Consider the following 13,467-nt stretch of genomic DNA (forward strand, 5'->3'; position numbering starts at 1 on the left):
ATTTATTTTGAGAGAGAGAGACAGCCCGAGGATGGAAGGGGCAGAGAGAGAGGGAGACAGAAATCCCAAGCAGAGACTCAATGTGGGGCTCAAATTCACAAAACTGTGGGAAAATGACAGCCAAAACCAAGAGTTGGGCACTTAACTGACTGAGCCACCCAGGCACCCCGCACATTTTCTTTATTCATCCGCTGATGGACACTTAGTTTGTTTCCATGTCTTGGCTATTGTGAATGATGCTACAATAAACATGGAGGTACAGATATCTGAGATAGTCATTTCATTTCCTTTGAATATATACATAGAAGTGGGATTGCTGGATCATAGAGTAGTTTTCTTTTTTCTTTTTTGAGGAACCTCCAAACGGTTTTCCATAGTGCCTATACCAGTTTACATTCCTGCCAACAGTACACCAGGATTCCCTTTTCTCCATATCTTGGCCAGCATTTGTTATCTCTTTTTGGTGATATTCATTGTAACAGGTATGAGGTGACATCTCTTTGTAGTTCTTATTTGCATTTCCAAGGTGTTTAGTGATATTGAATACTTCTTCTACTTGCTGGGCATTTGTATGTCTTCTTTGGATAAGTGCCTATTCAAGTCTTCTACCTATTTTTAATCAGATTGCTTTTTTTGCTATTGATGAATTATATGAATTCTTTATATTTTGGGTATTAATTCTATATCAGATATATGGTTTACAAATATTTTCTCTCATTCTATAGGTTGCCGTTGCATTTTGTTTCTTTTGCTCTACAGAACATTTCAGTTTGATGTAGTCCCATTTGTTGATTTTTTAAAAATATATATATTTTATTTATATTTTTTAAAGTTTGCGTATTTTGAGAAAGAGAGCAAGTGGGGGGAGGGGCACAGAGAGAGAGGGGCAGAGAGAATCCCAAGCAGCCTCTGTGCTGGCAGCCAGTCCTTCCACTGGTTCCTGGGTCCCTTTTCTCATGAATCTTGAGATCATGATCTAAGCCAAAATCAAGATCAGATGCTTAACTGACTGAGCCACATAGGCACCCCTCCAGTTGTTGATTTTTGCTTTTGATGTTTGTACTTTTGGTGTCATACCCAAAAATTCATTGCCAAGACCATTGTCAAGGAACTTTTTCCTTATGTTTTTTTCTGGGAGTTTTATGGTTTCAAGTCTTATATTTAAGTCCTTAATCCATTTTGAGTTAACTCTTGTTGAGTGGTAGAAGATAGGGGTCCAGTTTCATTCTTTTGCATGTGAATATCCATTTATCCTAACAGCATTTATTGAAGAGAGTATCTTATCCCCATTGAGTATTCTTGGTTCCCCAAGACCTTTTCTTATACTGCTAGAAGAGCTTCCTAGATACAGTTCTTCCTCCTAATAGCATTCATGAGCTTAAGGGAAGTCCTTAACCCCCTGAAGGTTAGACCCACTTTCATGCTAGGTCTGTTCAGTAGCTCCTGCAGAACTTAAAGGAGCTTCTCAGAGCTTGTAATGTATACGTGCATGTGATGATGTAGGGAAGGTGTCAGAGGAGACTGCCAAAGGGGGTCACGTTGAACTAGACCTACTTAGTAAGGCTGGAGGGGCAACTTACTTTGGCCAAAGAGTCACCATACTCATAGCTACTGAGAGAATGAAGAATGGGGACAGGCATCCTTATGTCCTTTAGACTGACCAAGCTTATCACATCAGTGCCCTGGAGCTGGAGAAGTTCTCTGGGATGGACTCTTTGTGTATAAGGACCTCCCAACAGTCACCCCTCTGACAGAACATGGGCAGTCTTGTGGAAGACAGGCTTAGAAGAGGAAGGGTACCTGATTCTAGAAGAGGGGTGTGGGGAGGGAAGAGAAAGAGGAAGATTGGAGACATTCTGCACATTCTACTCTGATTCTCACCATCTCCCCTGCAACAAGAAACAGGAGCTACCTCCAGAGGAACAAGGACCCAGCATTCGGAACCTGGATTTTTGGCCCAAACTCATCACACTCATTGTGTCAATCATAGAGGAAGATAAGAATTCCTACACACTCATTCTGAACCAGTGCGTATCAACCCACTTGGCCCTGTGTGGTTGGTGGTTGGCTTGTCCATCTGTCTAACAGCCTCTTTCTTTCCTATCTCTGTGTGTTTGCAGTGCCACCTCTTCCTCCTGTACATCCGTCTGTCCCTCTGTCCCTTGTATCTGTCTGAGTAACTGTTTCTGGAGACAGGTGTGGAAACATAATGGGGGGCCCTGCCCAGACTGAGCCAGCCTCCCTGGAGTGAGAGGCCCCTGGGAATGGCTGCCGTAGGAGTCCCAGGGGATCCAGAGACCATGTGTGTATGTGTCTGTCCACTGTGAATAAAGTGGGCTTTCTACGTCCACCCCCTCACACTTTCTCCTCCATCTTCTTTAGCCTGGGCCTGCCTTCTATATTCAACACTTCTCTGGGTCTCAAATCCCTGCCTTCTGGGCATCCTCTCCCCTGGGCCCACCTTGCTTGAGGGAATTCTCTGCCCCCACTTGTCCTTCCACTGGCTCCTGGGTCCCTGTTCTCCAGATTGAACCTAGCCCTGTTTCCTAGGCTTCTCCTGTCTTCAATCTGACCTCCAAGAGATTAGGCATGTCAGCTTTGGAATCAGTCAAATCAAATAGCTCTTGCTTTGTTCTCTGACTGTGGCTTCTTCCATCATCCAGGTTTCCTCAGGAGTTGAATGTGGGAAAAGTCAGCGCAGAAGTGATGTGGCAGCTCTTTGCCCAAGACATGAAATATGCACTGGAGGGTAAGGGTGTGCCCAAAGCAGTGGTCTATAGGCTCCTTGCCCAACCACCTTGTTTACTGTCCCTTTCTTCTCCCAGACAACTATAAGTTCTGGGTGAATGGTACAGAGAAATTACAGGGATTCTAGGCATAGGCCTCAGGAGTCCTTGGGTAGGCAAAGGTTCAGCCAAGGTAATAATGGAAATGGCTGTGTGGATGTGGACTCCCCCTTCCAGCTTTAGAACACGTCCCTGTTTAAGACGTTCTCCAGCCCAGAGAGCATCTCTTCCCATGCTGGATACTCAAGTGGCCCACTCCTTGGGGTATGAATGGTCATATGAAGTTTATCTTTACAGTTTTAAAGAATCACAGAACCTTAACTACACAGATAGGATTATTTTCTCTTACCGGAGGCTGCCTAGCCTGGCTTTCCTTAAAAGCTATTTTGGATTGGCGTGACAGAGCCAAAAAGATGATACTTCCCTCACTTCTCCTATAAAGTAGTGTGATGGACAAATTATTATTGATCTTGTTCATTCAGCTTATTTCTTACTTTGGTCCACAAAGATATCACTGTCTGCTTGTGTCCAGCCTTCCCATTTGTACCCTTCGGTGTTCACTTATTAAGCTGCCTTTCCCATCTGTTTATATATGTTAGTCTGTATCCTCAGTCTGTGTGAATTGACTTAGAAAAAAAGGGGAGCAGCCTGGCGGCAAGGACAAAGCAGAGTCTGGATCTCTTATTCTGGTGGCGTGGCCAGACTGTGGGTAACCCTCAGACTTAAACTTTTGAGGTTTAAAAGCAGTAAGTTTTGAGGTTGAAAGAAACCTTGAAGATCAGTGTTTAAGTTTGAGACAGCCACAGTCTGTACGTGCACATTCTGGAATTCTGCCCCAGAGCAATGGCTGCCTCTTGCCCACATTGGGTCAAGTCTGGGGTGGTAGCCCAGGCCTTAGCCTTTCATGTCAGTGAGGAAGTCACTTGTCCCTCTCCAGGCAGCACTTAGCAAGCCTGATGGGGGTGAGTATAGTCCCAGTTCTTAAAGAATCCAGCTCTGGTGGGTTTTGAGGGGAAAAAAAGAAATACCTATGAAAAGCGAGCCAGGTTCACAAAGATAGTATGAGGTAGGACAGAGGTTTTCAAACAAAGGTATCTTAGGAGCTAAGTGAAAAGGGAAAACTGGGGCAGGGGGAGAAGGGTGCTGGGCTCCAGGTTTTTTACCCGGTGCTAGTTAAGTCAATTCTGCTTTTTATCAATCTTATATGAGATTCTAGGTAAGACTTCTTTTTAAAGGGGAGTTCTGCTAATGTTTGCAACAAACACAAAAGAATTGAAAACTGCTCTAAAAGAAAGAAAGTTGACCTGGTTTCAAATCTCAACTTCACCACCTAATCAGCAGTGTGTTCTTAGACCAGTTTTTATGAGCTCACATTTTCTCATCCATAAAATGGGCGTGATAATAGCATCTATTTCACTGAGCTGATAAAGAAACTGAGATATATTAATATACTTAGCATACTGCATGGCATTTACTCAGCACTGAATAAATCTTGTTAAGGACAGTAAGAAACCATTATAGGCTCATGAGCAGAGATGCAGTGTAAGCAAAGTAGTATTTTTATAAGATTTCACCTTAGTGGAAAATGGGGGCAGGTGGAACAAGGAGAGACGAGAAGCAGGAACTGCAGATAATATTGTAATAATTTAGGGCTGAGGGGATGGGGCTGAGGTTAGAGCAGAGAATTGAAGAGGGAAGAATGCATTTTGATAGCTCCTGGAAGGAGGTTGTAATAGGACTTCATAATTGTCAGAATGTGGAGGGCAAGAGAAGGGTAGGAGTTTGGAGACCTGGATGATAAAAGGATAGTGTTAACTCTGACTGTGAAAATACTACCATTCACCCATTTTTAAAAATTTTATTAGAGAGGGTGCGTGCACACATGCACCTGAGTGGAGGAGGTGCAGAAAGAGCGGGAGAGAGAGAATCTTAAGAGCGAGAATTCCCAACTCAGGGCTTGATTCCACAAACCATGAGATCATGACCTGACCCGAAATTAACAGTCGGATGCTTAACCAACTGAGCCACCCAGGCGCCCTTCCACCCTTATACATTTACATTATACATGCAAATGTATAGTTTACATACATAAAATAAAAAACCCTTTAAGAGCATAATTTGATTAGTTTTGACAAATAAACACACCTGTATAACCACTACCCCAAAATATAGAACAGAAAGTTTCTTCTTGCCCCTTTGCAATAGATCCCCAGCCCGTTAACCAAATACTTGTTGAGTATTTTCTTTGTGCTAGGCACTGTGCTAATTGTTGGAACCCCAAAGAGATGAATGAGGCATAAGCCCAGCCCTTTGAGAAGCTCACATACTATTCTAGATGACAGACATAAAAATTGGCAGTTCTGGTTTAAAGTTCTAAGAGCCATGAAGGGAATAAGCATAGGGTGCTGAGAGGAGAGCAGTGTAATCCACACCCAGGAAGACTTCTAGGAGAACCTGAGAAAAGGATCTAGGAAGGCTTCCTGGAGGAGGTGATATACAAACTGAAACCTGAAGGATGGTAGGACTTAGCCAGTGGGGAGGGGAGGTAGTAGTGATGGGAAAGGGAGACACAGAACATTTTAGGAAGAGGATACAGTATGTTCAGAGATGTGTGGTCTAGAAAGCTGTCATGTTTGGGAAACTGAAAGGAGTAGTTTGGTGTGACTAGCACGTTAGAGTGTAGGGGAAGAGATAAATAGGACATCAAGATAGAAAAGTAGGACAGAGCCAGGTCATAAAGGAGGTGGTAAGCCATGTTTAAGCTTTTGGACTTATCCTAAGGCAGTTTGGAGCCAGTGAATAGCAATCCTTTGTTAAGGGGTTCACATGATCAGGTTTATAAGGTAGAAAGGCCACTCACGCTGGCTGTTGTATGGAAAATGGGTTGGAGGAGGGGCGCCTGGGGGACTTAGTCGGTTGAGGTTGAGTCTCTGACTTGGGCTCAGGTCATGATCTTGCCCTTTGTGGGTTTGAGCCCTGCTTGGGGCTCTGTGCTGACAGCTCAGAGCCTGGAGCCTGTTTTGTATTCTGGGTCTCCTTCTCCTGCTCACATTCCCTCTCTCTCTCAAAAATAAATAAACAACTAAAAAGTTTAAAATTTGTTAAATTTAAATAAACATTAAAAATTTTTTAAAAAGAAAAGAAAGAAATTGTATTGGAGGAGGAAGGACCAAGTTGGAGGCTATTGTAGTAATCCAGGTCAGAAATGGTGGTAACAAGACCTAGCAAGTGACTGTGTAAAAGAAATGGTTAGATTCCAGAGAAATTTTGGAGGTAAAATCAGCAGGGACTGGTGATTTAACTGGATGTGAATCAAGAGGAGGAAGGAAGACTTGAGGATGAAGCTCAGCATTGAACAAGAGGCTATGATTAGTATGTATACTCTGTTAAAGTTCAGCCAGAGATTTTAGATGCTGAAAGATGGGGGCTAGAGTTAAATCCTGGCAAAGTGAGATGTTCCATCAAAGCCTTATGCAGACATTATCAGAACCAAAGAGAGATTTGGGGGAGATACCAGCAAGCTAGATAAGTGAAATCATGAGGTTGAAAGAACTCTTCAAAGATGAAAGATGAATGAATGGAGAGAGGAATGTGGAAATCAGGGGCAGGAGAAGGTTTAGAGACTTGATTGTCCATTTTGAAAGATTAACCACCCCCATACTTCTACCTCCCAGCAACAACCTCGAGCAACTTTATTGGAGCAGGACTCCGTGGGACTTGTTAGAATAAAGCGCAACCAGCATTTTACCAGTCATCCTGTTTTCATACCACAGAAGTTAATATAAAAATTGGGATTTGGGACCAGAGTACAGATAATGGGTTGACAGAGAAAGTGGTAGTTAAATAAATATAGTACCTTGGTCTCTATAAGAAAGCAGTTCGGGAGGTTTGGAGTGATGGAGCAGCTCTGCCTCCACTTCTAGTGGGTTACTGAACATAAAGGAAGCAGAGCCCTCTTCCTGGTGCCTTTTGATGTTTCCAGGTTCATGGACTGGTTTAAGGACAGCAGAGTGTGGGTGGAAAGCAAAGGGACAAGCCCTGAGAAGTCTCTCTGATGTCCTGGAGGTGGTGCTACCTGCTGTACCAGGAGATGAAATTTCCTGGGACTGGGGACCTTTTGAGACTGAATCCCAGCTTCCCATTTCTTCCTTGAGTGTGTGTTGTACTAATTCACAAGCGCCAACTGCCCCAGACTGGATTTCTGCCTTGACATGGAAGAGCATCACCCATAGCAACTCAAAGTTGAGCAGTAGAGTTCACAAGGACCCTGAGCCCTTTTTTTTCTCTATTGCTCAGTACTCTTACCCAGTTGCCTGTTTTTACCATTATGTTATATATAAGGCTTTTATTATTCAGATTAATGCTTTATCTATAAAGGGGGTGGATGAAGAGAACCTGTGGTTGTTGCCAGTGCTCCAGACATTCTGGGCAAGCTATGGGAGATGTTTGTCCTGGATTTTCCAGAAGACTCTGGAGATCCAGCTAGATGACCTTAAAAGTCCATAATAAGCATCCCATTTTCTGCATCATGATAGCCCTTTCATCTGGTTGTGTTTCCACGGTTTCCAAACTGACTCTTCTTATTTGCATACTTCTTTGAGAGTTCATTTTCTCAGTCTCTCAGCTGTGCTCCGGGGCCCTTCAGTTTACTTCAAGATGCTGTTATACTCCGGCTGTTCAGCTGCTCTTTCTATCAAAGTGGGCCCAATTTGGTTTTCCCTGTCTCTGTGTAGTTGTCAATGACCCATTCATACCATGTATAGCTATTCATCTCTGCATCTAAGCCCATCTGAGGGAATGGCCCAGCTATTAGGATCAGTGAAGTCCTAGGGAACCTCCATCCTGCTCTAGTCCTGGGCAGTCTCCTCACTAATCAACATTAGCACCCTCTGGCCTTGTTTACCAGGGGCCATTTACTCAGTTGACACTTCCAAAAGCTAAAGCAGCTAGAAGACTGTAGGCCTTATCTGGGAGTCTGGCTTAGTCTCTAAAGGAAGATTTAGGCCAGGCTCTTGGAGAGCAGAGTACTGGTTGGGGGAAATGGTTGTAAGGAAGTGATTGGGAGTCACCCTTGTTCTAAGACATCTGATAGAGCGGCCTGACCGGATCTGCTGCTTTGGGAAAGTTCAGGAACCATGGCTCCTACTGCTGGGACCTGACCCCAGCCTCCTTCCCCACCACTAGAGCATGAGAAAGACCGGCTGTGTAAGAGTGCTGACTACATGAACCTACACTTCAAGGTGAAGTGGCTCCACAATGAATACGTGCGAGATCTGCCTGCCCTCCAGGGGCAGGTGCCTGAGTACCCAGTGTGAGTCATCATGCGGGCACTACAGAGGGAAGGGAAGGGGGCCCCTCCATTTTAGGGGTGGGCAGGACTATTGTCTTCAATGCAGTTCAGTAAGCCAGTCTTGAGACTGCCAGTTCTGGGCTCTGTTGTAGAAAGAGAAAAGCATCAAACCATGCCCTACTTTCCAGAAGACCCGAGTCTGGGGTAGCTGTTAGGCACATAGCATTTGCCAACCACTTGCTCCAACCCCCAATTCTCCTGCCTGGCTGCAGGTGGTTTGAGCAGTTTGTCCTGCAGTGGCTGGATGAGAATGAAGATGTGTCCCTGGAATTCCTACGTGGGGCCCTGGAACGAGATAAGAAGGATGGGGTAAGTTGGAAGCTTGGACTGCACCATGGGTCAGGCCAGGTCTCCCAGCAATTAGCTATCAGCAAAAGTTCCAGGGCTTTAGTTCCTTGCCCTGTGGAATTCATAGGGAGGGCTTTTGAGGGCCAAAGAGCCACTCCTGCTGGGCAGAGTCCTTTTGAGCCCTGCACACTTGGGAAAAGGTAGTGGCTGAAGATGATGATCCTGTTGTTGGCCTTCCTTAGTTCCAGCAGACATCAGAGCATGCGCTCTTTTCTTGCTCTGTGGTGGACGTCTTCACACAGCTCAACCAGAGCTTTGAGATCATCCGGAAGCTGGAATGCCCAGACCCCAACATCCTAGCCCACTACATGAGGAGATTTGCTAAGGTGACCATGACTCTCCCTTCTCCTTTCCATTTGCCACTACCAGGCTCATGGCCTTGTCACAGGCCCAAGCACAGTTCCTCTCTGTGATGTCCTTCAGGGGAACTCTGGCATTACCCCCTTCTCATTTGCTTGTGTCTGGGGCACACTGGGGGTTTGTCTTGGTGCTGTTCTGGGGTTGAGAGGAAGCTCTGTCCCCTTATTGTGAGATTCCCTTCTACCTTCCTTTTGTTACTATTCTGGGATGAGGGATATGACCTCAGGCAAGATCCCTGTGGGGAGAGCTAAGGGTTCCCTCTCCTTTCCTTTTCTCCTCTTTTTTCAGACCATCGGGAAGGTGCTGATGCAGTATGCAGACATCTTATCAAAGAGCTTCCCAGATTATTGCAAAAAGGAGAAAATGGTGAGGGTCAGGCCCTGGGACCCTAGAGAAGAGAATGGAAGACATTTGAATCTTCCTTGCTTTTAAGGCTATCCTCAGAGCTGAGGGTGGGGATGATACTCCTGACTTTTGGTTCCTAGTAGGGCTTTGCTTGAGATTATGCCACATAAGAGAAGAACTTGACTAGGAATTCCTCTGAGCCTCTATTTGGTACTTTATCTTCTACTAAGCTAGATCTTTACTTAGTCTTTCTTTTTTAACAACAACAATAGCCACAGCAAAAAATCTCTTAAGACAGAAAGTTAATAAAGGATGATGCCATGAATACCTGAGGCCCACCACCTGGTTTAAAAACAGAAACATTTGCTTCTGGTCTTCATTCAAGGAGAATTATCTGAATTGGTTCCACATCTCAGTGATTAGGAAGGAAGAGCGGTATTTGGTTATGTGTTGTAAATTCCCTGTGGCTTTTGGAGTAGTATGAGAGAGGTACCCTAGGCTGATAGGTCCTGTGCTGAAAGCAGTCAAGACTCAACACCTCCATCTGTCCCCAAAGCCCTGCATCCTGATGAACAACATGCAGCAACTGAGAGTCCAGCTGGAGAAAATGTTTGAGGCCATGGGAGGCAAGGAGGTAGGTCTCGGGGTGTGGGGTTGCTGCACTTCACCTTTGTTCCTGAGCGTTCTGGCCATAGATCTCTACCCTCTCCTCACCAGGTATAGGCCAGGAATTTAGCTTAGGATCTGGGCTGCTTTAAGCTGAGGGATTTGAGTAGGAATTGGGATAAAGGCTCTATGAGGGAGGAGTTAGGGGCACAGGAAGGAGGAAAAGGGTATGAAAATCAGCTTAGCCAAACACACCTTCTATGGATACAGTTGGATCCTGAAGCTGCAGACAGTTTGAAGGAGCTGCAGGTGAAACTGAATACGGTTCTGGATGAGCTCAGCATGGTATTTGGAAACAGGTAAGTGGCCCCAAAACACATAGCCCTCGGAGCGAGATCTGGTCCCTGGCCAATCCCAGAACTCCTGCCCCACACCTATCCATCCAGCTTGTAGGTGTGTGGATCTTCCCACTTCTCCTGTTGGCTGTCCCTGCTGGAGCTGCACCAGAGTGTGCTGGAGTGGGACGGAACAGCTGGTGTTGCTCCAAGGTCAATGTGTGTTTGGGGAAGGGAGGGCTGCACTGTGGGCACATGTATAGTTTTCAGGTGCGGATTGATGAGTGTGTTCGACAAATGGCTGACATCCTGGGCCAGGTGCGGGGCCCAGGGAATGCATCCCCCAGCGCCAGGGCCTCAGTGGCTCAGGATGCAGATAGTGTGCTCCGGCCTCTCATGGACTTCCTGGATGGCAAGTGAGTACAGCACTCAGGACTGTCCTTTGGGACAAACAAGGCAGAGGCGATCCGAAAAGCCTCTTGGGGAGGGGTGTCTCTCAGACTCTCAGTCTTACCTGTTATGTGGGTCTACAGCCTCACACTCTTTGCCACTGTGTGTGAGAAGACAGTCCTGAAGCGTGTACTGAAGGAGCTCTGGCGGGTGGTAATGAACACAATGGAAAGGATGATTGTTCTGCCCCCACTCACTGACCAGACGGTAAGGACACGCCCCTTCCACTTCCTCCTGCTGTCTCCCCTATCTTGCTCCACACTTCCTGATCGAGTTTGGAGTTCTCTGCTTTTGACTGATCTCTTTTCTGCCCAGGGCACCCAGCTGATCTTCACTGCTGCCAAGGAGCTGAGCAATCTTTCCAAACTCAAGGTACTGTGGATGGATGGAGTCTTCTGAGGCTGGGGGGTGAGTGGGAGCCAGGAAGAAGGAAATGTGAGCTTTGGAGACTAAAGAGGAAGGGAATGAGAGGAACATGTACTGTGGGCTGGCAGGTGGGAGAAAGACTTTCATGACAGCCCCAAGTTGTCCTGATGCTGTTGCTTTCTCTGGGGTTTCAGGACCACATGGTTCGAGAGGAAACACGGAGTCTCACTCCAAAGCAGTGTGCCATCCTTGACCTCGCTCTGGACACCATCAAGGTGGAGCCTTCCCCTTCTCCAGACAGTCATACTACCCCACCTCAGTCATACTACCTCTTGGCATTGGCATTCTACTCTGTCAGACTAGATGTTCTTTGGGCTCTTGCCACCCCACATCCAGAAGGGAGTGATTTTTATGTCTGTTTCTTTCTTTGCTATGTTGATATTCCTGCTTGGGAGCAACCAAAATGGTCTTGGGAGCAGACCATTCTGCATGGTCTCAGATGACTTACCATGGACCCAGAGCACTTATTCCTGGGTTTTGAGTACAGTTCAGTTCACTTAGTTCTTCATTGCCATTCCTGAATATTTTCCACTGGGAATTAATCTTCCAGATCCTAATACCCCACATCTGGCTGAAAGTTCCCACTTCCACTTACGTATACATTCATTTGGGTTTCCAAAGGATTTTTTTTTTCCTGGTACCCATTGATTCATTCAACTGGGAAACCTATGCACATGGTACTCTGCACTATGAAGGATACAGAGAGAATCAGATATAGTTCCTAGCTTTAAGATGCTTATAATTTGGTAAAGCTGTAATAAGGCAGGTACATATGAAGTGTGATGCAGGGCATTTGGGAGAGGTATGCCATAAGTATAACGTTCTTTAAGGGTTCGGAGGGATAAAAAAGTACTTTGCTACTCTCTCTGCCTAAAATGCTCTATTCCAGATCTTTGCCTGTCTAGATAGATCCATACTTCAAAGTTCACATCCAGGAATGTGGTCATCCCTTACTGCTCCTACCCAACTAATACATTTCATCTGAGAGATTCTGACTCTACATGGTATTCCTCATCTTGTTATTTATTTAATGGCTTATTGTCCTCATCATCCTTTTTTGGCATCTTCATTGAGCTTCTGCTCAGATGTGATTTCTCTGAGGACAGTGTGGAAAGCTGCCTCCGTGTAAGGGGATGGGGCTGTAGCAGGTATTCTTTTGTCTTTCAGCAATACTTTCACGCGGGAGGTAATGGGCTGAAGAAAACTTTCCTGGAGAAGAGCCCAGATCTACAGTCCCTACGTTATGCCCTATCTCTGTACACACAGACCACAGACACGCTTATCAAAACCTTTGTTCGCTCACAGACTGCCCAGGGTAAGACCTAAGGGCTTTAGGTCCCTATCTTCCCCTCCTTGATACACTTCTGCCTCTAGGGAGTCAAAATTTTCCAGCCCTTAAGGAGGATCCAGGTACTTCTTAAGAGAGCCTGTCAAACTCAGACCCCAGGATTTCTTGAGGGACCCCAATACTCACTTCCACACTGTACCCATACCAGACAGGAGAATCACAGGGACCTGGTAAATGGGCCTGCAATTCTTTTCCCAGACATTGCCTGGCTAGCACATGTTCATTCGGCTCAAAGAGCATACCCTGTTAGGAAATATTTGTCGGAAAGCCTTGAGAATAAGTTGTTGAAACACTCATGAAGACTCATAGTTTTGGGAGCCTTGTTGGAAACTGTCTGGGGGGGAGGAAGCAAAAAAATACTTTATAGATTGTCTAGTGTGGATGAGGTGGGGGGGGGGAAACCAACAACTAGGAGAGGCAAACCATGGGAGCAGTTGAAAGGAGGGTGTGGATCATGGGCATAATGGATCTCTGTGCATAAATGATGCTCCATCCAGCCTCATGGGTGATGCTAATGCACAGGGACTAGGCAGCTGGTTTTCTCCCAGTGTCTTCTAGTCCTCAGAACCCCTCCCTGCCTCCAGGCAGGCCTCTCTATAACAAAACACATCTACATAGATATGGTTCAGACTGAAATTCTGACCCTGACCCAGGAGCCAGGCCTTCCCAGGAAAGACTTTCAGGCACATTTGTTATTGCTTGTTCTGGGAAACTTAGGTGTGCTGCCTGGAGGAGAGAACCTGATGGAGGGAATGGGAGGACTTAGGCCTTACTGAGCCTTTGATCCAGAGCACAGAGCTGACCTGGAGGGGAAGTGGGATCCAAGTCATTGGACTAGAGTTAATAGAAGGTGAAAAGATACAAAGGACCTGCAGTACTGCTCCATTTTCCACATCTGTTCTTATTTTAAGTCCAGGATAGGAAGAAAAGGGAGGAAAGAAGTTATGAGCCTTGTTCAAGGGGACAGGGAGATCTTTTACAGAGTTGTACACGGAAAGGCCTGTAACATCAGGGAAGTATCTGAGTTAATCCAAAAAGGCTTTTTAGAAATACTGAGTTTTAGGCTAGATGTAAAGATGAAGAAAGGCTAAAATGGGCACATATGAGGTAAGA

At 45.7% G+C, this 13,467-nt stretch overlaps 1 protein-coding gene across 12 annotated transcripts in view; it reads left to right on the plus strand.

Annotated features, from left to right (window-relative positions):
• UNC13B (unc-13 homolog B) overlaps window positions 1–13,467 on the plus strand; it is a 158,237-nt gene that overhangs the window by 141,327 nt on the left and 3,443 nt on the right. For 5 of the 12 annotated variants that reach the window (XM_040481597.1, XM_040481598.1, XM_040481599.1 and 2 more), the window contains 13 exons: window positions 1,900–2,027; window positions 2,664–2,749; window positions 7,971–8,097; window positions 8,349–8,445; window positions 8,667–8,810; window positions 9,133–9,210; window positions 9,746–9,823; window positions 10,066–10,154; window positions 10,394–10,546; window positions 10,664–10,787; window positions 10,896–10,952; window positions 11,141–11,221; window positions 12,174–12,321. In XM_040481597.1, the coding sequence (XP_040337531.1) occupies window positions 1,900–2,027; window positions 2,664–2,749; window positions 7,971–8,097; window positions 8,349–8,445; window positions 8,667–8,810; window positions 9,133–9,210; window positions 9,746–9,823; window positions 10,066–10,154; window positions 10,394–10,546; window positions 10,664–10,787; window positions 10,896–10,952; window positions 11,141–11,221; window positions 12,174–12,321 (1,390 nt within the window). Of the gene's footprint in view, window positions 1–1,899; window positions 2,028–2,663; window positions 2,750–7,970; window positions 8,098–8,348; window positions 8,446–8,666; window positions 8,811–9,132; window positions 9,211–9,745; window positions 9,824–10,065; window positions 10,155–10,393; window positions 10,547–10,663; window positions 10,953–11,140; window positions 11,222–12,173; window positions 12,322–13,467 lie in introns of those variants that run through there. The other 7 variants (XM_040481595.1, XM_040481593.1, XM_040481600.1 and 4 more) reach the window with 3 other exon arrangements.

Source organism: Herpailurus yagouaroundi, unplaced genomic scaffold, assembly GCF_014898765.1.
Source record: "Herpailurus yagouaroundi ecotype Mexico unplaced genomic scaffold, PumYag 160, whole genome shotgun sequence".
NCBI lineage: Eukaryota > Metazoa > Chordata > Mammalia > Carnivora > Felidae > Herpailurus > Herpailurus yagouaroundi.